The sequence below is a fragment of the Homalodisca vitripennis genome, chromosome 8 (assembly GCF_021130785.1).
Source record: "Homalodisca vitripennis isolate AUS2020 chromosome 8, UT_GWSS_2.1, whole genome shotgun sequence".
Lineage (NCBI taxonomy): Eukaryota > Metazoa > Arthropoda > Insecta > Hemiptera > Cicadellidae > Homalodisca > Homalodisca vitripennis.
This window is the reverse complement of record NC_060214.1, coordinates 112,944,783-112,972,408: the sequence shown is the minus strand read 5'-3', so window position 1 is coordinate 112,972,408 and position 27,626 is coordinate 112,944,783. Positions and strand designations below refer to the sequence as shown.

The 27,626-nt window shown below is 35.4% G+C and overlaps 1 protein-coding gene across 1 annotated transcript in view; it reads left to right on the top strand.

The window, feature by feature from the left end:
* Window positions 1-25,161, top strand: part of LOC124368329 (syntaxin-like) — a 32,569-nt gene extending 7,408 nt beyond the window's left edge. Inside the window, exons 3-10 of the mRNA XM_046825603.1 lie at window positions 4,517-4,616; window positions 6,413-6,487; window positions 15,910-16,104; window positions 17,995-18,071; window positions 19,827-19,964; window positions 22,101-22,211; window positions 24,392-24,658; window positions 24,790-25,161. Coding sequence (XP_046681559.1) covers window positions 4,517-4,616; window positions 6,413-6,487; window positions 15,910-16,104; window positions 17,995-18,071; window positions 19,827-19,964; window positions 22,101-22,211; window positions 24,392-24,634 — 939 coding nt within the window. The 3' untranslated portion in view covers window positions 24,635-24,658; window positions 24,790-25,161. The remainder of the gene's footprint in view (window positions 1-4,516; window positions 4,617-6,412; window positions 6,488-15,909; window positions 16,105-17,994; window positions 18,072-19,826; window positions 19,965-22,100; window positions 22,212-24,391; window positions 24,659-24,789) is intronic.
* Window positions 25,162-27,626: the final 2,465 nt, after the last annotated feature.

The following is a 27,626-nucleotide window of genomic DNA, read 5'->3' as shown; positions in this document are numbered from 1 at the left end:
CACATTCAGCTAGGAAGGTGGCGGTACAGCCGGGTTTTATGGAGGCAGAATACGTCAAGCCCTATGACGTAAACGGGGAGACTGATAGCGTATCTGTGATAGGTCTCACAAAATACACACATCTGCTACCTCCATTGAACACTCGAGCCTGTGTTGGAAAATTGAGAGCGCTTTCAGCTACACAAATATTACCGTTTATTGATTGGTCCATGCACGATTTCGTGGTAGCCAAGATTGGGGAAGCCATGCAATAATGGTTCCTTAATTAGATCCAATAAATTTTGGTTTTTAGCTCTTACACGGGTGCAAGACTTTACAAAAAATAAAATACCAAAAAGGCTATGGGTTGTTGTCCCAAAATTGCATATAGATGCATATAAAGGACCAATCTGTTTTGTGTAGATTTTGTTCACAAACTGGCCTATGTAATTTTATGCTCCCCCCCGGGAGCATTTACTGGAGATTCTGCCTTTTAACCCCTTGGAATCCCTTTTAAAGTTTTCAAAATTTACAACTCATTTATTTATTTATGGACGTAGAAGTGTTCAGAAACACTAAAATTTTTGTTGTAAACATTTTGTTGGTACAATAGTAAATCCCCTAAGAAAAAGTTAATAAATTCTCTTTGGGTTTTCAAAAATTACCTACGCTTCTGACTAACCGGAAGGCAAGTTAATTCGTTTAAAATAGACGATGCCGCTAACTTTGTCGTCCGCAAATATTTTCAGTCTAGTTTTAATATATTTTCATTATTGTGGGGAATATGTGTACTCAGCCTTTACACCCTATGGTACATCTTTTGGGTCGTACATTTTTTAAGGAAAAAATTTAAACTAATAATGTAAATTTGAAATTAAGAAATTTTAATTTTTTCCGAATTTTTGACCTTAACGAACATGACTCCAATTTCAGGGTTTAGTCTGCAAACAAGCCTTTTTAAATTCAGGGGTGGAAGTAAAGGAGGAAGGTAAAAAGGAGCTAAATTCAACATTCCATCGAACCAGCCCTGCCACCTACCTGCTTTATGTGTAAAAGTCGGCTGCTCCACCGTGCTTTGGGATCCCTCTCGTAGTGCCCTCAACTGTATCAATAAAAGTTTAATTTTTCCGTTTTTCATGTAAGGTACCTAGTCAGTATAAGAGGATTGTGCGTAGAATGTGTGGTTAACACTACTTTACACTGATGTGTACGCGAGGTGTGGGTGAAGTGTGTGACTCCAGCTGACAACTGTACTCTGTACTTATCAGTAAGGTAGTCTCTGTCACGTGACACGTCTCCGCGCATGCGCACACACGTCTGCGGTATTTAACAACACAAGAGGGTTTCCACTCTAATTGAAGAAAGGTGGGCGGAATTATTGGAGAGTGTTCGTGCTCCTGTAAAGGCTTCTGAAGGTCGATTTGTGGCTAACGAGATGTGAACTATTTATCTCAAAACTTGCTGGAACGTGTTTGCTTTGCTTATACATGAAACCTTTAATATATAGCTATATCTTTTCTTAAGAATCTGTCAGTCATAATCGCCATGGCGTAAGTAAGCCACACCATGGTGTAACAGATTTCGCTGACGTTGCATGCAAAATTTCAAATATACAGGGTGTGTAACAAAAAGGTTGCGTTGGCTATGCATTTTCAGATGTCCTGGTGTGATTTTAAGCTAAAAAATGAAGAATTTTTTTTTTTTAATTTCCACTGCGTTTAGGCCGCTTGCTGTCATCTTGTATTTTTATTAACAAATTATTATCTCTAAAACTAGCAAAGCTAAAGAAACCAAATTTATCACACAGATGTGAATAGGTAAGAGAGGAAAATAAAAAAAAATAATTGTGTTATTTACTTTAATATTAACAAAAGAGCGTCTGTTGAACATTTGTAAATTCTAATATAAAAAAACAGTATAGTTATGAAAATTATAACGTGGACAACATCTATTTGGAGAATTTCATTGAAATTCCAACGGTACTAGTTTCAAACGGAAATCCGTCAAGGCATAAGCGAGCACGACCACTAGGCACGCTTGTACAAGCCGGGAGCAACACACAACTGATTCAATTCAGTTACTTTTATTGTGAATTTTGACAATAATACATTGTTTTGCAACTTCAGTTTTTAAAAGTTAAAAACTCTGTATAGCTCATTTCATTCTCTGTATGACCGGCAGATAAATTAATAGTCCTTCTGAAAAGAAACTACCCCGGTAGACAAAATAGAAATTATTTCAGCATTCTGAGCTATAAACTTCAAAGCCGCTGAGCCAAATTCCGTAGCTTGGGCATGCACCACAATAGAACTCTTTTCTTGTCTACGTAGAAATGAAGTTTCATATAAAGTCTACAGATTAAATATTTATCGCTACATCTCTCCACACATTCACATTTTCATTAATTAATTGGGTCTCATAGAACTGTTTAAATAATAAATGTCTAGGCACTGTCACCAAAATATGATTTTGTATTAGTTGGAGTAGGTGTTAAAAAGTCACATGGTAAAATTTGTTTTCACTGTACTCAGTTCGTTTACAAATTATTTTTTCTCATATTCCCTCGTTGTAATCATGGTTTACCCATAAGTAAAGTATTCACTAAAGCTCAACCACATCCCATGGAGTGACATGCACAAGTTGAAGTATTGCAAGAAATGAAGCTCAAGCACAATTTAAAGTCTGTAGCTTAGTTCGTTTTCGAGATATCGGGCAGACAGACAAAAACCAGCCTGGCGGAAATGTTCCCAGTCCTTCGGTTGTCAGGCTTCGTTAATGCTGAGCCAATAAAGAGAAATTATGCATAGTCCGTGTCGTTTTTATGCATAAGTTTTATGCAATTGTTATCCTTTATATGAAAACTACATTCACATATATGAGATTTGAGTGCTTTTACACGTCGATTATTACGATCTTCTAAGAAAAATACAAAGTATACTTTAAGAAGAACCGTTTTAAGAAGGAACAGACTGTCAATTGAGGGCATCCAGGACACCATGTCGATCCAGGATCAAGCACTCTATTGGCTTTACCGAAGTCGGTCAATGAGAAGAAAAGCCGTGCCGAGTTACTGCAGCCCCTGGGCAAACTAAAGTATTTACTGTTTTTCGCTTACATTAAAATATTTGTAGTCCGCGTATAGTTAAATATTTATTGCAGACAACATTATGGATTAAATGAATTTATAACCATGTGATAAGTTTTTCTGTATAGGTGGAAAATATGAAGTATTTTGCTAAACCTGCCAATAAAGTTATTACAGAAATATATTCATCAGTTTTATTGCATCAGATAATGTACAAGCAATGAAGCTAAAATTTGATATTTTTGATCCTAATTCCTTACAGAACATAGTAAACCTTTTGTTCTTTAATGGCTTTTAGGGTATTTTCTTGAAGTTGTTTATAAGCTATGGGATATACAACTTTATTTTTTAAGAATACGTGTGGGACATCTATCGTTAAAAAGGGACAGTACCGTTTCAAAAAATATATGAAATTTCCAAAATTAACAGTGGAATTTCGCTGCCACCCTTCTCCAGGATCTTTGCCCCCTCAGGTGTACAGCCCTGGGCAAGACACGGCCCAACGCTTCACTATATAGGTAACAATCAGTTGCACAACGCTACAGCTGCCACTGGGTTTACTTCACTGTTCCTTCTCGTCTTGCGACATTTGCTACGTTTGGGCAAAAAAAAAAAACTAACAAAAGTCCAGATCCGGTGGAGGTTTGGCTTTAAATGAAGCCAGTTCCTAAACAAGCACCGCAATAAGCTCACCCAGACTGACTAGAACAATATCGAGGACCACTTTGCCAGGATGAGGGACCTAGCATTGCACCCCCTCCAGGAAAAAAGTAGATTCTTAGGGAGACTGACACTGCCTTAGATAATGGTATCGATAAGGAGCTCATAGTCTGCAAAGATGCAGTGAAGAAAATTACCAAAGAAGGCAAGATCTGTATTTTGGAGTGAGACCAAGCTATACTGCTGAGGCAGTTACCGTGGAGCCTACAAAAGATCAGACCTCTTAAACCTCCATTAAGACCACAGTGGTGCAAAAGACTGTAGCTATGGCCTTAAAAAATCACACGGATCTTTTGTAAGGACGGAGTGCTGGAGGTCGAGAATCCAGAGCAGCTGCAGAATTCTAGGTTTCCAAAGAACTGGCATCCATATTAAACATCAAGAATCCGAAGGAAACAATACCAAAAATACTGGTCTATGGCGTTCCGAAGGGCTCGAATGAAAGAGCTTTGATCAGTACAATGAACAGCAGCAGTATTGCTTGCTGGGAAAACTTTCGACAAGAATTTTTGCGATGTTGGAACATCTCGCGAAGAAAAATCTTCAAAAGGGGTAGAAGCTGGGCTGATCCCAGTAATTCAAAGTCAAATTGTAGACAAACTTACCACCTGTTGTCGGAAACTGGAAGATATCATCGAACTGCCTACATATCAAACGATGAAAAAGTACACATAGGTAATTTTCTGTTTGTTTCTTATCAGACCACAAGTCTACAATATACTGTTGTTGCAGGTCAAACAATCCCGCGATTGGATTAACACGATAGTCCTGAACGTCGCGGAGATCAGAAACCTGCACGGCAACCTGCTTTCTTCTCCTCGACCAGATGAGAGTGAGTAGTTTTATTTCTAATACTATTTAATTATTAGATAATATATTTTGCTGTTAAATTCTGAATTGAAAAAGAATAGTTATTCTTATCTGATATAGCATGTCTTTGGTTAAGTTAGTGGTTCTGAAATGGAGCCTGAAGATTATTCCAACTTATGGCTACACGTACTGTTTCCTGATTTGGACTTTACGTACTGGAAAAAGTAATGAGTGGGTAATGAAATTATAGTCCAATTTGTTTATATTAATGTTATTCGGCGGACCTTTTTTGTTCTCTTAGGACAAGAAGCTTATAAATTACACTTAGTCCTGTAAGAACCTTAGCACTGCTTCCGGAATGACAGGATATTCAGGATGGGTAAGGTTAGGGAGTAGGGGCCGCCTCCTATCGAGATCCATAAGGAAGTTTTAGGGCACTAATCTCAAAAGTCATGTCCCCCGGAAGAAGGGGAGGCCAGCTCAGAACCTGACTCTCCAGTCAAAGCAGGCAGGGGTGGCACACCCTTGTTGAGGTTGGCAAGAACCTTTGACATTTAGGAAACAAACCCCACCAACTCCAACAGTCATCTCCCGTAGTAGACTAGACCTTTCGAATTACCCTTGCACCTCAGAATCTCAACATTTACAGTTAGTGATGTGCTGCTCCTGGACATCCATATAGGGTTGCCCAGATTTAAGTAACACATCGGTTTTTGCTATGCCCAGTGGTAGGTTCAACTGGAAGGTATAAATCAGCCATAAGTGATCCCTGCTGGGTAAACTTCGGCGAACGTGAAACTAATTGTTAATTTAAGATGGGCATTTACTGAATTTGGGAATTCCTATGCAGTAGCCTACATTTACTGCTCTAGGCAATTAATATTTCCACATTTGCCCGTTTACATTATCAATTAATTTAATGACAGGCATTCCTTTTCCATCATCATAACGGAAATTTTTTTCTAGACAACGTGAAAAAGAAACTAAAGCTATTAAAGTACACCCGAGTGGGATGTCGTTGGAGGTTAAGTGGTTGCCTTTCTTTTAGAGCTCCGACTACAGTATTTCTACCTTGACATTTAAGCAGCGTTGGCTGCAAAACAAAGGTGTAATGCTGCAAAACTCAGAAAGCGGCGGACAGGATTTATTAATGAGGGTGATAGAGATAGAAGTCGAGACATGGAAATAGAAATTAGGGATTAAAAAAGGAGTGTCTTGCAGCCAGGCATTGTTAACGAGCAGTGCGTTCTCAGAGGACTGGATGGGTATCTTTTTCAGGATGCCTTCAGTTTAATACTTACAGAAATGTGAATAATAGAGAAGTCAATTTATTTTACAATACATCAGAAACCTTTAGTATCACCAGGAGGGTACCAATGTTTCTTTTCGATGAGAAAGGAGGGCAGTCAGGGTTATTAGATTTTGGGGGTTTAATGTAATCCATACAAATATGAATGGTAGAGATGTTACTCATAATACGACAAAACGTCAAAACCTGTAGTGTCACCATGGAGGTGCCCACTATTTTTTTCGATGAGGTAGGGGGGGTATAAGTATGTATAAATGTGTGTCTTTTTATAATTATGGATAGTTTTAGTTTTGTCTGACTGAAAATACTATTAAGGTAACGCAGACATTTGGGATAAGGGATTGGCCTGCTCTATACATGCCCCTAAATATGCCTACTTGTTTTTGGCATCTTCTGTTATAGTGGAAATACATCGAGTTATAATATTCAAAACACTCAGAACTCACAAATGTTATGACCGTTTTTAATATTCACAAGTCATATGATGCAGAACTGTGTGAATGTTGCAGCAATGAAAGCAGAGCTAGATGTGCGCACAGACACGATCAAGCAGCTGGCCAAACGCGTCAACTCTAACCTGAAATGTGAGTAGTTTACTATTATTATATTAAAAATTAACTGAATTTTGAGTGGTTCTTCGCTGTTATGATTCAATTGCCTGTTTTCCGCGGTACTAATTATTTTCGTAAAAATTAACTATTCATAATATAAACCACTACAGATAAACCGCTCGCAAAGGAACCTGCGCAGAAGCAAGTATCTGAGCAGCGACGCGCAGGAGGGCCCCTCCAGTGGTGGGGGTTGAGACAAGCATCTCCTCGTCTCTGTTTTATCAGCTGTGTGGATCGTGTCTCACTCGGGCCATTTTGATTACACTGCAGCTACTTACGTATTCTATTACTATATTGTATTTCTGTGTGTAGGTTTATAAAAGTGTAACATACTAATTGAACTGACTAATGTAGCCATAGGCGTATCCAGGAAGTTTGCGTTTTGGTGTGAGTTTAGCCGCTGTGGCAGTGGCGAGGTCAGGGGATAGAGCAAGCGGGCGAGTGCCGAGCAGTGGTGGGGATACTGGGAGAGGGCGGCATTACAGCGGCGGAGGGGTATTTACCCCACCCTGCGTGAACTAAAATCGCCCAATGTCTTTTTGTAAGCGGTTTATCTAAAGCTATCTCTTCCTACGATTGTAGAGTTTAGCTACATTTCGTCTTCTGCTTAATGCAGCATCTGAAATCTGACGCTGTTACAAACTCGACCCCCTTTGAATCTGCCCTGGAGTTAACGTCCGTCTGAATAAATCCAAAACAGTTGGAGACGAAATTCTCAAAACGAACTCTACTTTCGACTTCCGAGTGGATGAAGAGGTATTTTGATTGTCTCTTCAGGCACAAAACTGTATGAACACAATAAAGCTGGACTCGATATTCGTATTGAAACAGCCCTTCACTATGGTTATGTAATGTGTAATCTGTACGTACACATCCAAATAAAAATTTCCTTAGGGTATTCAAAAAGGGAGGGTTATTTTTACTATTTCCTTAATCTTTCTAATTTTTTCAGATATCGGCACCGAAGTCCGGTGAGGTTAAGTGGTAGAGGGGACTTTACTCGCATCTAATAAAAGAATTTTTTATTTAATTTCGTTTCACCGTTCATCCACTGTTGGGAAATGGTAACTTTCCAACCGCTACTTTGGGTCTGAAGTGCTTATTTCTAAAATCGGACATACTCGAACACAGTTTCGAAATCAAACATGCAATATAACTCGAAAATACTAAGTAGCCTGCACAAAAAGATCCCCTACTCTTATTCAAGAATAATAAGAAACCCCTTAGCAATAATAAAAACGGAAAATAACCTGACGAGACAATGAGAATAACTCTTCTAGATTACACTGTATTTCGTAGTATAGGTGTCTCTGACGTCAAAATGATGTAAAGGGTTCATTTTGAGCTTCTTCGTCGCAGACTTGGATTTTGGATCTTATGAGTCAAGTCTGGGACTGCGTCAGATTCGACACGCTGCACCAGAGAAAGTAAACTGGAATTAAACCCAACATTGACACTTTGACAAAGAAGACAGCGTCAAACTGTCGAAAAGCTGGCAGTCTGCGATAAAGCCGTCAAATTTATTGCTGTTGGTTGGCTACGATAAGGGACGTAGCCAGCGAGGTGGTCCAAGAGATCCAGAACTTCCTCCCCACACAAATTTTCAATTTATAAAAATACTTTTTTTTTAAACGATTATTATCATTATTTAAATAATTGAGTATTACTGACATGTACTGCTGAAAGATCGTTCTCAACAAAGAAACGGGTCAAGAACTTTTTAATGTACAAAATACCAGTTGTCTGAATCCCCCCTCCGAAATCTTTTCCTGGCTACGTTCTTGGCTAAGATTAAAGCTCCGTCTACTTTCAAGTCATCTTTACAGACGGATGTATATTATTGGCAGTTTTCAGTTTGTATTGGTAAAAAATGGCTCTTTACAACGGAGGGAAAATATTCTGCGAATAGATTGTACTAGGAATGTTTCGACAGGACGTGAATCGGAAAGCTTGATATTAGTAGTGACACCGGCCATTAAGTCTAAGAACTAAGATTAAATTAAACAGTGCCAAAATATCGAGCAATCATTTTCCTTTCACATACTTCTAGTTTTGTATTTTGCCACCAAATACTTTTTGGAAAGTTAGATATTTTCATATCTGGCTTCCTCGGTTTCGGATCTAAAAGGTTTATTTAAAGTATACATTAAATCTTTCTTTTTTTATTAAGAAATAGTTCCTGCCATTTTACATGATTTAATAGCCCTTAAGTGGGGATAATCTAATTCTTAAAATCCCTATCAGATCTTGACTCAATATTTGAATCGGAAATAGTGATTTTAAAGCGTTCCAGAGTTGTTATTGTAGTTTCGATCGCCCAACTCGTACGGTTTGAATTGGATTTTTGTAAGTAGGCCTAAAATATAAAATACAATTTTTTAAAAACATAAATTTTTAAAGAAATGTGATTTATACTACTCGTATTTGGTTAAGCATCTAATGAGCTATAAAAAATTACATTTTATGAAAATTGTTACAGAGGGTTTCTGAAAACTTAAGTTAATACTAAGATGCTTTCTATATAAAAAATTAAATATATAAAAATACAACACAGTAGGGACATATACGGCCGCTGGTAGACTGCTGGGCCTGGCAATTACGGCACAGTAGGGTGAAAGATCGAGTTGATGTCGGCCAGTCATTAGAAATACGATATCAAACCAAACAAGTATTATTAGTTGTACAATACTGATGGTAATACAACTCTAATGGTTGAACTATTTATAATCTTGTATTTGTTTTACAATGTAGAAACTCAATCATCTCAAAACGTTACAGGATTAAACACTTGTTAAGAATGTAGCCTACAGTGGTCTCTATTTCTAAAAACAAGACCTTGGTTTGGTAGCATCGATGTAAAAATAATGTTTAAGAACATATTTACTTATAATGACACGACGTAACTGTTTACTTCCCAAATTTTTGTGAGATCACTATCTTGGAACATAGCGGGATATTGAAATCCATGAAAGAGCAAACATTTTTGTAAATGAAACGAGAATTTGAGAGCACTACCATGTTCTCTACGATGCCTACATGGCTGGAATGTAACTTTCCAACTTCCTAGCTTTAAGTGGCCGCCATTTTGAAACCATGATAGATATAGTAAATAGTAAAATGTGCACTTGTAGGCTACACCTTGCAGTTACTCAAACTAAAAAACGTTATTTTTTTATGGTATAATAGTTAATTAGAAATGCAAAATTTCGAACGGTCGTCATCTTGAAACTTAATATCGCTTGATGCTGCATGACTAATAAGGCCTGAACGTGTTCAAGGCGTATGTACTATATGTATTTCTGTGACAAGTTCAGTTTGATATTATGGTAAATAATTTTGATGTTTACTCCTATTTTTTTACTATTGTTTGTTCTAAATTGGCTAACGAATTATTCCAAATCTATATAGCCCATGTAAACATTTTTGCTCTATGGATGATTTTAAGTTTGAAGTTTGGTTTTGACGATGGAAGGATTGTGAAGGAAACAGGATTTTCTGGACATTTGCCATCGTTCACAAGTGTTACTGATATTTTGAACCACTGAACGAGGGCAAATGTCCGGAAAAATCCTGCTTCCTTCGTGATTTTAGGGTCTGAGAACCATGATCGATGATTCCGTTAAAGGGCGATTACAATTAGTACGCACATTTATATAATTTTCACCTAATAAACTTTTAGTCTAAACTTGCATTGTGAATAAAGTTTAGGAAACCGTACTTAAATATCTGCACTATCTAAGTTACTCTATGGTAGTTATTAATTAGTAAAGATGGCTCTACGCCTACGTGTGTCTATACTGACTCCTTCCTTGAACTTCAAAAAGTTGAGAAAGAAAACAAATGGTCCAGCTGTTATTCCATTGTGACATGGAAGTGATACTGTACATAAAGCGTTGACATAGCCTAAATTTGAAGGCTTTACACCTGATCTGTAACTTAATTTAAATCAAATTAAAAATTTTGAAATTGTACATGCTTTCATAAACGTTTAATTAATTAAAAGTCATCAATATATTTTTAATAAATGAAAAAATGAGCCAACAATGGGGCAGATACAAAACCCTTGCAACACAATCCACCATAATAGTGGTATTCTCGTTTGTGTATCCGCCAGATGGTTTGCCAACGATGGAATGACGGATTCTCCTGGCGTCTCTCGTTGATTTATTGCGACCAACAGTGGGTAGAATCTCAACCGTAACCTGATATTGTACAGTGGGTGTCAGAATCATCTAACTTCATCAACAGATCTCAGAATTATACAGTGCAGGGACATTACTTTTGAAATTGGTAATACACTTAATTTTGGCGGGAAATTTAGGTTCCGTAAATGAATACTAGTAACGACGTAGGTTTAATTGTTTCGTTGCCTTTTCTTTTTTGACAGTTAACTGCTTGATGTATGATAGTCGTGAGGTCCTAACACCAATGCAGGGTTTTACCCGTAGCGATGCTCTAGCCTAATTTTATAATAGTTGAACGTAGAATCCATGGTAAATTGTGGAATATTACTATTCTCTCTGTTGATAATGGTGAAGAGAAACGAAATATTGCTTTATACCAAATGGACGAAACACGTGGGGTTGGATACCGCTGAGGTCATAGCAATGAATACTCGATTTGCAAAGTTTACTTATAACGAAAATACTGTGGCGAATAAACATAAAAGTACCGCTTCTAGATGTTAAAAATAAAATATTGTATTGCCACGTTGTTGCCAAATGAGATGTAATGAACTAAATGTTATAATGGGGATAGTCCTAATGGTTCCAATGTTCTATGGGAATTTTGCATACGAACTTAATAATTATTAAAACTTAAAATCGACTTCCATTCGCGTTGATGTTGACTCACAAGCGCGGGCGTTTGCATCTTGGTTCGACATTGCAGCTGTAGTCGGAAAAAGTGAATATTAGTAGACTAGAAGTTATAATCATGGTTAACATCAAACTCAGAGACTCGAAATTAAAATCAGAGATTCGAAGTTGAACTCGCCTAAAACAAAATCACGACGGTATTAGCCATTTATCGAGACAACTTAAGATTCATGACAACGTGGTCTCGTCAGAAGGACATCACCACACAGTTATCGATATTATTCTTTGTTTGAAGGTTATTTTTTATGTATTAGGTTAGTTATTACCTGAAGAAGAGATCAGATTGCAGATCTCGAAACGTAGTGTTACTGATTTATTGTTTCACTGAACGATGGCAAATATCCGGAAAAATCCTGTTTCCTATCGATATTAATCTGTCAAATAAAACGTCAACCATGGTAAGTTACTTTACCATTTACAACATTAATATATATATATATATATATATATATATATATATATTACATTCAAAATTAGATGTTTCGCATGAAAGGGCTAATTTATAACATGAAAATTTAAATTTTACTTACGGACATGGCGCGCGAGATGTTGCTCGGCAGCAGGAACGGCAGCTACAAAGTTCACGAGACAAAAAAAATTAATACGCGTGCCAATTAGATTATTAATCCGCCAAAAATGTAGTTCCAAGAAGATCGGATGTAACTTGTATTAACTAGTAACGAGTAACAGGGTTGCGGAAATATGTTATTATATAAAATACAAGAATAAACGTTACAGCTTTTGTACATTGTTCTTTACATGTATAAATGAACATTCTTTTCACTTTTACACGAGCATTCGCTCATAGAGTTGTGGAAAATGATTTTTTTTACGGATTTTCAAATTGAAACATTTTCTCAGTCACAGTATATTAAGGAAGAGAAGAAGGTTGGTCATATGCAAAAGACATTTTCCCCTAGAAAAATCAATATCACAAGCAAGTATGGACTACAACAAGAAGATAATGGCCACTTATCTTTATAACCGTACCCTAGATAGATAAACTCCAATAAACAATCTAGACCTAGAAGAAATCAATTCTGAGATGTTAGCCTAGTATTTTTGTTATTACTACCCTGTAAACAACTGGGGTATTTTCTAATATGTTCCCGCATTCACAAAGATCGTAATTAAAGCGGTTAATTCATTGTCAATTGAAAAGCGGGAAATCCTGAAACTCTGGTTGGTCCGACGAATCACAAGTTTGGCCACCTCCTACCTATATAAGGTGCGTTTTCCACTCGTCTTATCTTATCAGTGATAAACGCGCGCCGCTTGATCTGGGCTTGGACTTTGCAAGCTCGAGTTAATCTTTTTCTAAAAGAGCAAGCAGCGCGAAGCGCTGCGCAGCGGGCAAGCATCGCGTGATCTAACCCATTCTGAAAATTTTGTTGATCCTACAACAGGAGCACTATCACAGAGAATCGAATCGCTCTGGGCGTTGGCAAAACGGCGTAATAGGAACGAATGCGGTACAAGTCGCAACTTGCTAGACTCATACTTGTGTGAGTTTCTGTGGAAACATCGCCACCAAAACACAGATTTGTTCGAACAAATCATGGAGGATATTAAAGCGTTCTGGCCATCAGAATAGTATATTATTTTAAACATTTTTCATTACTAATTTGTGTTTTTTCGTACAAATTAATGAAACTCGTTTTTCAATTTTTTTGCAAATTATTGTCAAAAACCTAGCTTAACCTAACCTCAATTACCTTTAGAAATTACATTTGTAGCTCTAGTAACGTAATCTAACTTATAGAAATTAAAATATAGAATGCGGGGACATACTAGAAAAGACCCAACAAATGTTATCTAGTAGACGTTTTTATGAATTCCGTATCCGGTAACTTTCTAATATTCTCTTTGATACAAATATTAACACACATATTGACAATGTAGCCTGTGATAACGCTACAATAATACTTGGTGGTGAATAGAAAATACAGTGGAATAGTAATAGACAGGATAGTAATACTCGTATTTTGTACTTGTATTGTGTGTGGAAAATCACCATTGGTTTTGTTTAGTCAAGTATAGGCTACTGTAGCCATAAACGACTAATTATACACTTTTAACAGCCATCCATAGTTAAATACAATTTAAATACCTTAATTAAGGTTTTACCTAATGGCTATCTGAATTTGAATAGTAAATTACTAATCACTAATTATTAATTACGGATAAGTAATTTATTGTGTAATCACTTAGAGTATTACTGAGACATTCCATAGAGGCAAAATTAATACGAGTACTTATAAATTTAAATACAACAAAACCTATGGCTTGAATGAACTGAAAAAGATAGCAACAGTTCGTTAGATGTTTGAATAATCAGTAACTTACAGGGATGAAGTCGGATGTTACTATGGGCCAGTGACGTATATAGAAAATTATTTCGGGGGGCTGCCACACTGGGTGAGTTAGGAAGTACAAAATACCTTCGGGACTCTTTCTTCAAAAATAGGGGCTAGGAAAACATCCTCCGAGAAATTGTTGAACTTTAAGGAATTTTAGGCAATAAAATAAAACTGAATAAACGGCAGCTCTTAATGTGGGCCATGTCTTGTCACAGTAAACATGCTCTAAATCATCTATTTTTTATTTGATTTTAATAATTTTTTTGTCATTATATCTGTGAAAACCCCTTCTAAAAACTGCTATACTTATAATTTTTGAGAAAATAGCTAGATTTTAAGACATTCCAAGTTTACAAGTTTTAGTGTCCGCCATTTTGAAAACACTAATAATAATTGCATTATATTCTTTTCAGTAACTGACCTTGTTAGCATAAAATCTGAGCCCAATTTGGTATAATTTAATTTATTACTTTTTATGTTATTAATTAATTAAAACACATACAGACAGACAGATGGGAAACTAAACACCGGAGACCCATGTTCATATGGTAAAATACGTCTGTCTTGACCTGAGCAATAAAGGGATACCTTTGTCCAGAGATTTACGGGACACTCAGTTTAACAGTTTAGCTGGAATCAGCTGAGTATACTATGGATAGTTCAAACTAAAAAAAAAAAAAAAAAAAAAAAAAAAAAAAAAAAAAAAAAAAACAGGATTAGCTATTTCAGTCGCGATTATTAGGGAAGCAATGGCTTGACAACCATTTCCTGTGTGAAGCAACAAAGTGTAAGCGTCAGCCTTGGAATTTATCATGTGACCAATGAAGTGTAAACAATAGACACTGTCACATCGGTTGCCTCAGGCGGAGGTGCAGGCTCTTGTTATTCTAATGAAGCTGTGAACGGATGGTTTCAACAGAGCACAACACGTTTGGGAACTGCATTAACGTTTCATCATTGTTATTACGTGCACCCGCTGTCTCTCTGACGGTCAGATGAGAATTCAGTAAGGACTTCATTGCCACTGTGCAAAGACGAAGAACTAGAACTTAGTGGTTGCGATAAACTATGACAAAATCTTTGATTGATGATGACCATTAGAAAATTGTAGTCTGCTAAAAATAAAGCAGCCATGGTGGTAAGGGCTGATTCGATGTGATGTTGAATTTAGCTCCAGATAACCTTCCTCTTACGTGCAGCATCTGTAGTCGGATGTTGTTGCAGACTTTGGAATCTGGAGTCATGTTCGTCTGAAGGGATCCAAAAATAGTCGGTGACGAAGAACGAAGATGCTCAAAACGAACCTCCACATCGTTTCGACGTCAGAGACAACCAGACTACAAAAAATAGTGCAATCTAGGTGAAGAGGTATTCTCACTTTCTCAGCTGGTACACAATTGAGTGCACTAAGATGTTAACTGACACGATCCTAAAACCTGAGTCTTCTACACATAAAGCAGCTATGGTGGGCAGGGCTGATTCGACGAGATTGTCGAATTTAGCTCCAGTTAATCTTCCTCTTACGTGTAGAATCTTCCTCTTACTCCTGGAATCTGGAGTCATGTTTGTCTGAAGGGATCCAAAAATAGCACTAATTTTTTGTAGTGTGGGTGTCCTCTGACGATTTTTGTGTCTTCTTTCTTCGTTACCGACTATTTTTGCATCCCTTCAGACAAACATGACTCCAGATTCCAGGAGTCAAGTCTGCAACAGCATCAGATTACAGATTCTGCACATCAGACGAAGGTGAACTGGAGCTAAATTCAACATTCACATAATTGTTGTGCTTTTATGAATACGATATAAACATTTTGTTAACCTCCCAGATTTTAAATAACTAGGGACACAACTTATGATCGACCCACCAATCAACAAATATTCTGTCGAAAAGTCTTTGGCAAGTTCGTGTTCAGCCGTAGAGAAGCGGATATCACTAGAAGACACATATTGTATAGGGATCCATACATCTCCGAGTAAAACACCCCGTCGAAAAACGTAGGTCTTTTGGCATTTTCGTATAACAGCTCTACAGAAGTGGATATTTCAACAGTTTGAGAACTTGTCATATCCTGAACCTATTCTCATCACAAGAAATCCACTCATATCCCAACATACCATTGAAATACTTTTGAAATTTATTGACAGTTTCTTGTTACAGCGCTTGAGAAGCGGATTTCGCAGGAGGAGGAAGACCTGTCGGAGGGCGATCCTGTCCCTGCTGGGCTGAGGATACGTCGCACGCAACATGCAACGACGCTGCACCTATTCGTCCAAGCGGTGACAGAGTTCAACCTTGAGCAGGTCGACTACAAGGAGAAATGCGAGGAGAGGATACACAGGATAGCCTCTATAGGTAGGAAGCTTCAATTATCCTACATTATCATCATTTCTGATTCTTCTGTATTCTTTCCAGTCTTTCACTTTTATCTACTCCTCTCTTTGTCTTGCCAATAGGAAAGTTTGTGTTTTCCAATTGCATTATCCCATTTAGCAAAATGCCAACCCCGTTTTTTTCTAATAGCGTGGTTAATTGTTAAATGGAAAGGAAGGATTTACGATTATTTACCAATGTTTACCTCCTAAATCCTATCCTCTATTAGACCTTTTGGTGTACTTTCTACACACTTAGTTAAAACTTTTTGTTGCGATGCAACACGTGTTTTCCGTCTGCCCCACAACATTTAATACGTCTTGAATTTCTCTGTTATCGTCTATTTGACTATAATAAGAATTTGTCTTGAAGTTAAAATCCAAAGTGACTTTTGAAGCAGGCTAAGCCTTTTCAATATTTGCTTGGAAGTCACTAACACTTTGAATCTTCAATTGTCATTAGGAAAACTCAACACCGAAATTTTAGTTTTGCTCTGACGATTCAACACTGGGATTTGATCGCTCCAGAGGGCACCTGGCTCGGTTCTCAGAAAAAGAGATGAGACAATGGTTGGACCATGACAACTCGGCGATGAGCAGAAGCAGCAGCTGTGGTTTCCAGGGCAGCCACAGGCCTCTCTGTACGCTCTGATGAGTGCTGCTCAACCGCGAACAGAACAAAGACAAGAGTGACCCGTGTAAGTGCCTTGCACTCACTGGCCTTTCTCTTTCATGAATATTTAATGCATTTAATCAACAGCGATTACTTGTGTTGTTCTGCAGTGTCTTTATCTCGCTGCCTCGCTTATCTCGTTTATCTGGTAATTGAGATAAGAATCTAGGTCACACAGCACAGGAAGACTATTATTCGTAGTGGTGGTTTCCATATAGCAACGTCTTGTGAAAATGTGAAGAGGACACGAGTGCAGATAATGAAAAATAGTTTAAAATTAGAAGCACAACATGTTGTGGTCTTTATTATTTTTTTAAGAATATGACTGGCCATTAATGATTGTTGTTACAATTCAATTCTCCACTAACCTCCACTAGAGCCACTGCAACCCTGTTGCCTACCTACTGTCATCATTAAGTGTACAGAAACTACTTTTCTTTATTTTTTTTTTTGTTTAAGAATTGACCAATTTTATTGGTATATATTTTTTCTCCATCAACTAAAGTATAAAGAAATGTAGTAAAACAAACAGCGTAAATTTGCATGTGAAAAGTAGCAAGATGTAATTTTGTAGTGGTACACATTTGAAGGTTATCTAACTTACATAATTACATAATTTTTTTATTAGCTCAACCCTTTCTTTCTGGACTATTTTGGAAATCCAGAAAGACTATTTATGTAGTTGGCAAAATCCAACTGAAGAAAAGTTTCAAGATTAAAATTGTAATTTTAGGAAAATTATTTTTGTTTTTAGCACATATTTTTAAATGGGCTTGTGATATCCATTGGGCGCTCTGGTAACAGTTTGTTTATTGGTTTTAAAACAAATTCTGACAACAATTTTTGTTTGCAGTAAAAAAATTAAAAAGTATTCAAATTATTTCATAATTCCAAAAATTGTCAAGTTGTATGACATAATATGAGAAAGCTAAGATGTGCGGTGTAAGGAAACGAGTAAAAAGCCCAACCAAGAAAATAGAAAATTAAAAAATAAAAATTGTTAATGTTTACGAAAAATTAAACTAGTTTATATTGATGACAGAATTATAAGTATTTCAAATATGTATTGGAAAGTAGTTAATAGAAGTAAAGTCAAATAATACTGATTTCTAGCAACATTATTTCCAGTGAGGATTATAAATTATGGAATTCTCAATCATTACATTAGTCTCATGCCATATTGAAATGTGTTTGTCACAGCAAAAGCGGAAGTCTCGGACGAGAAACTAGAAGAGCTGTTGGAACAAGGGAATTACGGATCAATATTCAATAGCGATGTAAGTATTAGTCAGTTATATTCACGAAAAATAAAAAATTCTAAAAAAACTAAAGATTCTATTACCTACCGTTGTTGTTTTAACAATTAAGGTTACAAACTAAGATGTACTAAAAGTAATTATAAAGGGTGATTATTTTATTGGTGCGGTTTTTAAAACTAAATAAAAAAAATGAAAAACAACCTGCATTGACATAAAATGCATTTATTTGAACTACAGTGTCATGACATTAACGTTTAAAAATGATTTCTGGCATATGGGCTCCATTTCGTTCGCGTAGAAAGCCCAATCGAGAAGTCCAATTTTCGAATACTCTTTCCAGCAGCTGTGGTTGAATTCCGCCAATAACTCGACGAATGTTAGCTTCCAAGTCATTTAAAGTTTGTGGCTTGTCAGCGTATACTTGAGACTTAACATATCCCCACAGAAAGTAGTCTGTTGGCGTGATATCACACGACCGTGGGGGCCAGTTGACACTACCTCTAAATGAGATGATACGTTCACCAAATGTTTCTGCCAAGAGGCCAATTGTGTCGTTTGCCGTGTGGCACGTCGCGCTGTCTTGTTGGAACCAGACATTTTCTAAATCCACTTCAAGTTCGTTTAGCTGAGGAAAGAAAAAGTCCCGTAACATTGCCCGAAAGCGTTGACCATTTACCGTAACAGTCTGGCCAGCATTGTCTTTAAAAAAATAAGGGCCAATAACACCACCTGCCCAAATGGGGCACCAAATGGTAAGTTTTTGTGGATGAAGGGGCATACCAACAAATTCTTTTGGGTTTTCATCACTCCAAATCCGACAATTCTGTTTGTTGACAAAGCCGCATAACCAGAAATGAGCCTCATCACTGAAAAAAATCTTGCCTGCGAAAGCTGGGTCACGTGTTATCTTATGTTGAGCCCATTCAACGAAATCAAGACGCTTGCGATAGTCTAATCGTTTCAGTTCTTGCACCAACTGAATCTTGTATGGATATAGGCGTAGATCCTTCCGTAAAATATTCCATAGAGTTGAGTAGCAGATCGCTAATTGCTGCGCACGATGACGAATCGACACACTTGGATCCTCTTCAACACTATGAGCAACAGCATCAACAGCCTCTTCGGTCCTTACTGTGCGGCGTCTCTGCCGATGCTTGTCAACAAGAGTGTGGGTATTACGAAAACGATTAACCAAAGCTCGTATACCTGACTCTGATGGACGATTATGAGGTCCGTAAATCGGACGAAGAGCTCAGTAAGTTGCCGGAACTGAACTGCGGTTTTCAAAATAAATTTGCACTATTCGCAAACGCTCTTCTTTTGTAAGTCTGTTCATGGTTACTATACAATAATACGCACTAGACAATACAAATATCGAAATGACATAAGATAATAAACAAAGATCAGCTGTTTTATTCAAATTTAATTGTTGTGTTTAATAGTGGTGCCAACTTAAAAACCACACCAATAAAAAAATCACCCTTTACATATAATTACTTAATATATATGTTATATATATATACACAATAATCTGGAGAGAAGGTTAGATGTCAGTCTACAAACTGGTATTTTATTTAAAAAAGGAACATGGAGAGGTAGTAATTTCTAGCTTACCCAATATCCTTCAAAATAAAGTTGATTTAAGTGTTTTTAAGAAAGAAATCTACTTTTTATTTTAAACTATGTACTCCATGGAATAATTTGCAGATAATCTTTTATTTATAATAATTAATGTGATTACTTAGGGTTTAATTTATTTAAATTGATTTACAGATAATAACGGAAACACAAGAAGCGAGGAGGGCCTTAGAAGACATCCAAATACGACACGAGGAACTTCTAAGGCTCGAGAAATCCATCAAGGAGCTGCGAGACTTATTCGTGGAAATGGCGATTCTCGTCGAACAGCAAGTATGCAATATTTACGAATAATTATTTTAATATTGAGTTAAATGTATAATTATGAGTTACAACTACTTTTTAGGTCCTAAAGCAATAAGATTTTTACACCATTTTAATTTTTGTCGTATTTGGTCATATTCTTAGGAATCTTCGCTATGTTGAGAATATTTCTTTTAACCATGTCAATAGCATAGAGTAAGAATAAGAATTTAAGGTTCTTCAATTAGGTAACTTCGTTTATCATGAAGTTCAAACAAAAGTGAGTAAATATCTTACGTTTTAATTTTTTCAGAAACCATTGATTAGAGGACACATTTATTAAACTAACCAAATATCTGCTCCTGAAGAGATATTGTTAACAAACAAAAACATTATAATCAACACAAGCTATAATTAAAAAAAAACAAGCTGAAATAATTGGAATATTTCGTTGTTGATTAATAAAGACAAAAGGCTTGAGGAAAAGAATCAAAGTCCACCAAGCACCTATGAATGATATTTAAATCTGACAAATCTCAATTAACACAGTGATTTGTAAGGTTTCAATAAAAAGTAAAAGTTATACAAGTATCTAACAGATTTGCTAGCAGGTCTGTTTAAATACGAGTTAAAAATAAACATTGGTTTTCATGTAGTAAAGTACAATACATTACTTTGGATTATATCATTTTTAACTCAAATAAAATATTTAACTCGTATTTTTTTATTTACCACATTTATAAACATTATTATTTAAAGATGTAGCCAGCCTCTCAATGCTCTGTCACTCTACTCTCAACCAATTTTGTTGATTTTCCACTCTACTCTCTAACGCTTTTAGACTCAATATAAACACTCTCTGCAATAAAATATCTGCCAAAGAATCACTTTGTGATTTCTTCATTTCTCCTCTAAAGACTCTCAAGGAGGCCATTTTTTCTTCTTTTCCCTCAAGGCAGAAAATGTCTCTCTCATAACTCAAACCATTGCTCAACGAAGATTTCACTCCCTCGAAGCTAAACTTCAAAGTAACTTGAACCTCAGTACTTTGCCCTAGGTCACACGGTTGAGTGTCCTGACCCTGACTGGTCACCTCCTCTCTATGAACTGCCCCATCATGCCATGTTCAAGCAGACTCATACTCAGACCAAATTTTCAGACGATTTTGCCAAGGCCCATGCTCTCAGGGGACTCTGCCACATGTCTACTTGAAGGGATAGTGTCAATGGACGAGATAGCTTAATCAAATTACTGAAACTCTATTATAGGCTAAATGTGTTATATTGGTCATTACAATTTCGAAGAAACTGTGACTAGTAACTTAAAAAATAGTAAAATTACTTTCATTTTAAATTTAGATTTAGACTTAGATTTAACAATCTCTATTCGTGATTATTTACATCGTGCATTCAAGCGGAAAAGTCAATAATAGTTTCTTGTGATCAAACAACAAATACCTCAACACTTGTGTCCGGTCTGATCCGACGAATCATAACTGGAATGCCAATACAAAAAACAAATTTTCTTCAATTAAGAATAAAAATAAAATTTACAAAAAGCTTTTAAAGATTTTTCAACAAATCTAAAAATAAATTTCAATCGGAAACAAATAGACTAAATATTATACGTTTTTAGAGTTCACAAAATTAATTAAAAACGGTTTGATCAATAAGATCTTTTACATTTTTCAGCAACGCATATTGAATCTGGCTATCATTAAAAAAAATAATAATATATTGTCAATAGGATAACGATTGGTGGTGGGGGGTGAAGCGGTGTGACGGGAGGGGAGGTAGGCGAATATCTTTTCCAGGGCCCGTTAAAGCTGTGTACATGCTTTGATGAAATCCTCATTCATCAAAGTTGTAAATGAGGACTAAAAGTGTTGAAGAAACATTTTAGCTTCAAGAACAAAACACCCAATTTCTAAAGCTAGGAGGAGGCTTTGAACTCAGAACATGGGTTTATAACTAATGCAGTCTGTGGGCCACAAAACCCACATTTGCTCTGCCATGTGAAAGTTCATCCCTTTGTAACCAGCTCCAACCATCACCCAAACTCGATTTATATTAACATTTTGTAGACTCTAAATACCGTTTAGAGGATTACACAATGATGCTCAATGAAAACATTGGAAAAGTGTGTAAAGTCTCTCTTGTTGTCCAGGGAGACCTGATAAACAGCATCGAGCACCATGTCCTGGAGGCTGGGGAGGCCGTAGAGACAGCCAAAGTGCAGACCAAGAAGGCCATCCGATACAAAGGAAAAGCGAGAAAAGTAGGCTAATTATATTACTGTTACATTGTACTTACATTAGCTTGTTATGTTATCTTTACATATATTTTAAAAGGTTATTTAGAAATCAAATGAAGATTTCTTTATTATTACTGAAGAATTAATTATAATATTCCCAAAATGATATTCCTTTGCAATGTAAAAAATGCTTGTTCGTATAATTTTACAGCCCAATCTTTCTTACTCTAAGTACAATTAAAATACATACATGTGGAAATTGAACACCAAAATAACAAAAATAATTTTACAATTAAATATGCCTCAACTCTAAAACAAACATTTTTTGGGGTGACCCAAGGATCAATATTGGGACCTCTGTTATTCCTCTCTTACCTTAAAGTTATTCCAGAGTTAGAAAAGTTGTGTTTGGTGCCACTTTGAGGGTTAGTGTATCATCTAAGGAGGAAGTCGAAATGTCAGCCTTCCTCTGTTTATCAAAATCTAAATCAGTTTTTCCAAAGAAGTAATTTAATTTTGAATGTACATAAAACCGTTTATGTTGAGTTTAACGCAAATAGAGTCAGAAATCAAATTAGTCCCAATATGCAAATCGAACAAGTTTCTGTACTGAAAGCTGAAGAGGTAATTCTTGGGCCTAACTTTGGACAGTTCCCTAAATTGGAATAAACACTCAGATAAGACCATCTCAAAAATTAATTCTGGTTTATACGCTCTTCGTAGAATGTCAAAATTATGTACAGATCAAACACTAAAGTCTATATATTTTTCGCTTATTCCTTCACATATTTCGGTATTTCTTTAAATGGAGTTACATCAGTAAACAATTCAAATTCAATTTTAACCATTCAGAAAAAAGCAATCTGTATTATTCTAAAATTGCAATGGAATGAATCAGTTAAAACGCATTTCTCTCGATTGGGAATAATGACAGTTTATAGTGCATATATCTATAGCAATGTACTGTCCGTTTTTGAAGTTCATAATGGATAAAGATTGTAAGTATTTATGTTACCATTTATTTTATAATCATGTAAATTATTCATAATTAGTATTGTTTATTTTTTATCAACTTTAATGGACTTATTGTGGACTTTACAAAACACTCACTTATGTATTTAAATATATTTGTTGTGTTTATATTCTTGACACTATACATGTGTAAACTTTGAATAAAAATGTTTCTGATTTCTGACCATTCTTAATGTATCATACATAATATAAGGTTCAGAATATTTTGGAATGAGGCAATATGAGGCAGAATAATTTATGAGGCAATTACTTTGGATTACTAGACGACTACAGTTCTTAAAACAACTTGTGAAATATTTACATTGTTAAAAAGAGGTGTTTGTTTGCCAATTTATTTTATTCCAGAACTTTATTTTACAAATAAAAGCTCTCAAACATTGCAACAAGTAAGTATTATTATTGACAAAATAATATTGTTCTTGGTTGTAATGTTTAAACCTTAAATCGTAATCATCACAATTATTTAAAACTTTGAATGGCACAAAACACAGTTGTGAATAACAGAGATGTAGTTATCAATAATAATAATGAATGATATATTAAATTTCTGAGAAAAATATTATCTTGTTGGTGATAGCTGTTGTTTTTATATTGGTACTTGTCGCTTTGGCAACCCTGGCTCGGGCGACTCCTTAAGATTTGTTACCACCATCTTTACTACAGCCCCAACAATCCTACAAGTAGTGATAACATCTTTAATTTTTCAGAAAAAGATCATCTTGTTGGTGATAGCTGTTGTTTTTATATTGGTACTTGTTGCTTTGGCAACCCTGGCTTGGGCGACTCCTTAAGCTTTGTTACCACCATCTTTACTACAGCCCCAACAATTCTACAAGTAGTGATAACATCTTTAATTTTTCAGAAAAAGATCATCTTGTTGGTGATAGCTGTTGTTTTTATATTGGTACTTGTTGCTTTGGCAACCCTGGCTTGGGCAACTCCTTAAGCTTTGTTACCACCATCTTTACTACAGCCCCAACAATTCTACAAGTAGTGATAACATCTTTAATTTTTCAGAAAAAGATCATCTTGTTGGTGATAGCTGTTGTTTTTATATTGGTACTTGTTGCTTTGGCAACCCTGGCTTGGGCGACTCCTTAAGCTTTGTTACCACCATCTTTACTACAGCCCCAACAATCCTACAAGTAGTGATAACATCTTTATTTTTTCAGAAAAAGATCATCTTGTTGGTGATAGCTCTTGTTTTGATATTGGCACTTGTCGCTTATATCTACTTCAGCTTCATCAAACCTTGGATTGGCAACTCTGGCTCAGGCGACTCTCCGAGATCCGTCACCACCACCACCACCACCACCACAACCACAACCACAACCACTGTTGCTCCTCCACGGGCTGTACTTAACTACAGTGATGACAACTCCACATCCCTTGCTGACTCGCCTTCTTCATTATAGTTTACCAAATTCTGCACCAAAAAGGTATGCCAATAAGCTGCTTTTCCAGATAAGACATGTAATGTTATTGGGACTTGTACAGTCCATTACACAACCGTACTAACTCCATTATTTGATGATTGTGAATAATTTATTTTAATGTTTTAATTTTTCAGATCTGACAACAACCCCTGCTGCCCCCCTCCCCCTCCACCAATACCTGACAAACGGAGGACTGAAGAATTCACCCCTATTGTGACTCATCGTCATTTTTAAATTCACCACCCACAAAAATCTATCAAATCTATTCCCACAAGATTTGTTAATGTACTCAATTTTAACATTTTTAATGTTACTGCAAATTTTGCTTTCAAGTTTCCAATCATACTAATTCTATTTTTTCATCATAGATTTTAACTGTTGTAAAAAAAAAACAACTGAAACCAATAATGAGGTTTAGAATATTTTTACTAGTTTGATTCGAAACTATAGTTTTAAATTCAGGTGAGATATTTCCTTTTGTTAGATATCTCGTGGTTTTGTTTAAAATCAAAAGTTATTGATCTTTGTGAAATTAATTATCCAAATACAGTGGAATGATAGACAAGTATGCTTTCCAACATAATAAGAATATCAATGAGATTGAAAATGCATTAGAGTATTTAAAAATCTGTATTAATAAAGTATACAAGTTTTTAAACTTGTTTAACACTTTTCAAGCCACAATCGGATATATTGGATTGTGCTATACGGAAGTTTTTACCAGCCAGTCCAATACAGGACCAAAGTCTTTACTTTGTTTCGTGATTTTTGGATTTTTCACGTTTTATGGAGGTTTCTAAGACTGTACAATGAACCTAATACCGTATCTAAATGTACATTTTTCAAAGTAAGAACTGAAAATTTTGTAATGCATGTTACAAAACCTTAACAAAATGAAAGTCACTTGACAGAAAACTTTTTACACTATGGAAACTGAATAAAAAAATTTACATTTTAAATGAAAAATTAAAAAGCGTTATTGTTTTCTAGTATAATTTTTTAAACGGCAAATGCTGAAAACAATCCTGTTTCCTTCACAATTCTTCCATAAAAAAACATTTCATAATTATCCAATAATTAATCCACTAATTATTGGATTAATTGTGAGTTTTCTTTTGTGAAATAATAGAAAATAAAGAACATATTTCATAATTATTGGAAAGCCTATTTTTACTTGTCTATAACTTAAAAAAATGTGACTTTCATAAAAAAATTACTTGATTTATGGTAACTTTGTATTTCAGGTGAAATATGTCAGGGAAGTTCAGGTATTTACCAAGAACGTAGCCAGAAAAAAATTTGATGGGGGAGGTCAAGACAACTGATATTTTCCCAAAGTGGACAGAAAGTAAGGCCCCATTTTGTTCCTTAAAAAATTTTTGACCCTTTTTTTGTTGAGAACGATCTTTCAGCAGTACTTGTATACTGCAATACTGAATTATTTAAATAATAATAATCGTAATAGAAAAAAAAATTGAAAATTTGGGGGGGTCTGGACTCCTTGGCCCCCCTCACTGGCTACGTCCTTGGTATTTACAAATAAAAATGGTGGCGTTTAAATTGTGTTCCTTTGTTGTCAATAAACATATTTAAGAAACCAAGACTGTTGTAATGCTAAATTTAAATAAAATCTCTCATAATGTAATATTTCTTTATATTTTTAAATATAGTTTTTATTTTTCTGTTCCATAATTTTTTTAACAAAGATTTTATGTACAGTTAAGTGTTAATTACAACGTAAATAATTGACTTAAACTTGACAATTCGAATAAGCTAAAACATAATTGATACAAACTCCTGACTTAAATGGTTGTTGCTTTTTGTTTGTGATTATTTTAGAAGTAGTATTACGTTGTGTTAGGTTAGTATTTATGTGAGTGTAGACTACTTAAGTCAACTTAATGTAAAGATGTTACCTACAAAAGCTGTGATATGTCCAGGTCGATTCAACTTCGGAAGAAACTAATATGACTGTTGTAACTGATTGTAAATAATTTTGTACATTCTAATAAAAACGTTTGTAGCGCTGGAAGATAGCTTGTTTAAGAAGATACTTCATTTTATGATTAATTGCTGATGTCTATAAATATCTGGGCCAAGTTATCATTCCTATAAAGCTAAGTATTTTTAAACCCTATAAACAGAGATTTAGAATTAGATTATAAAGTTTGTTTAGAGATTTTTTTCATTTTGTGATATTGTACTGTATTACTAGAGATGTGATGTAAGTAAGTTTGTATATTTATTAATTTTACACGTGTATGAATCGAAAGAAGCTAATGATCAGTTAAGCAAACTTTTTGTAAAAAGTTAACTTTAACCCTTTGAGTACTCTGCGTCGATAAATATTATGTAATTGTTAGTTCAAAGATGCTGTTTAACAATATATTGTTTTTGTAACAATGTATCGTTTTGGTATATTGTTTTGGTAACAATATATCGTTTTGGTAACAAGATATAGTTTTGGTAACAATGTATCGTTTTGGTAACAATATATCGTTTTGGCAACAATACATCGTTTTGGTAACAATATATCGTTTTGGTAACAATGTATCGTTTTGGTATATTGTTTTGGAACAATATATCGTTTTGGTAACAAGATATCGTTTTGGTAACAATGTATCGTTTTGGTATATTGTTTTGGTAACAATATATCGTTTTGGCAACAATACATCGTTTTGGTAACAATGTATCGTTTTGGTAACAATACATCGTTTTGGAATTTAATGACAGTGCCATTGATTTTTATCTAAATACAATATATTATAAAGTTAATACCTAATAATTTATATAGTTTTCACAATTTTTTATATTTGTTTTTTTGTGAGACTGATGAATATAACGTTGAAATTTAAAATAAGCAAGAAAATTCTACGGCAAATAAAAATGTCCGGAAATAAGCCATTGTCGTGAACGTGTTAATGGCCAGTTTTAAAGTTTTTAATGTAGTATTATTAAACTATTCAAAAGT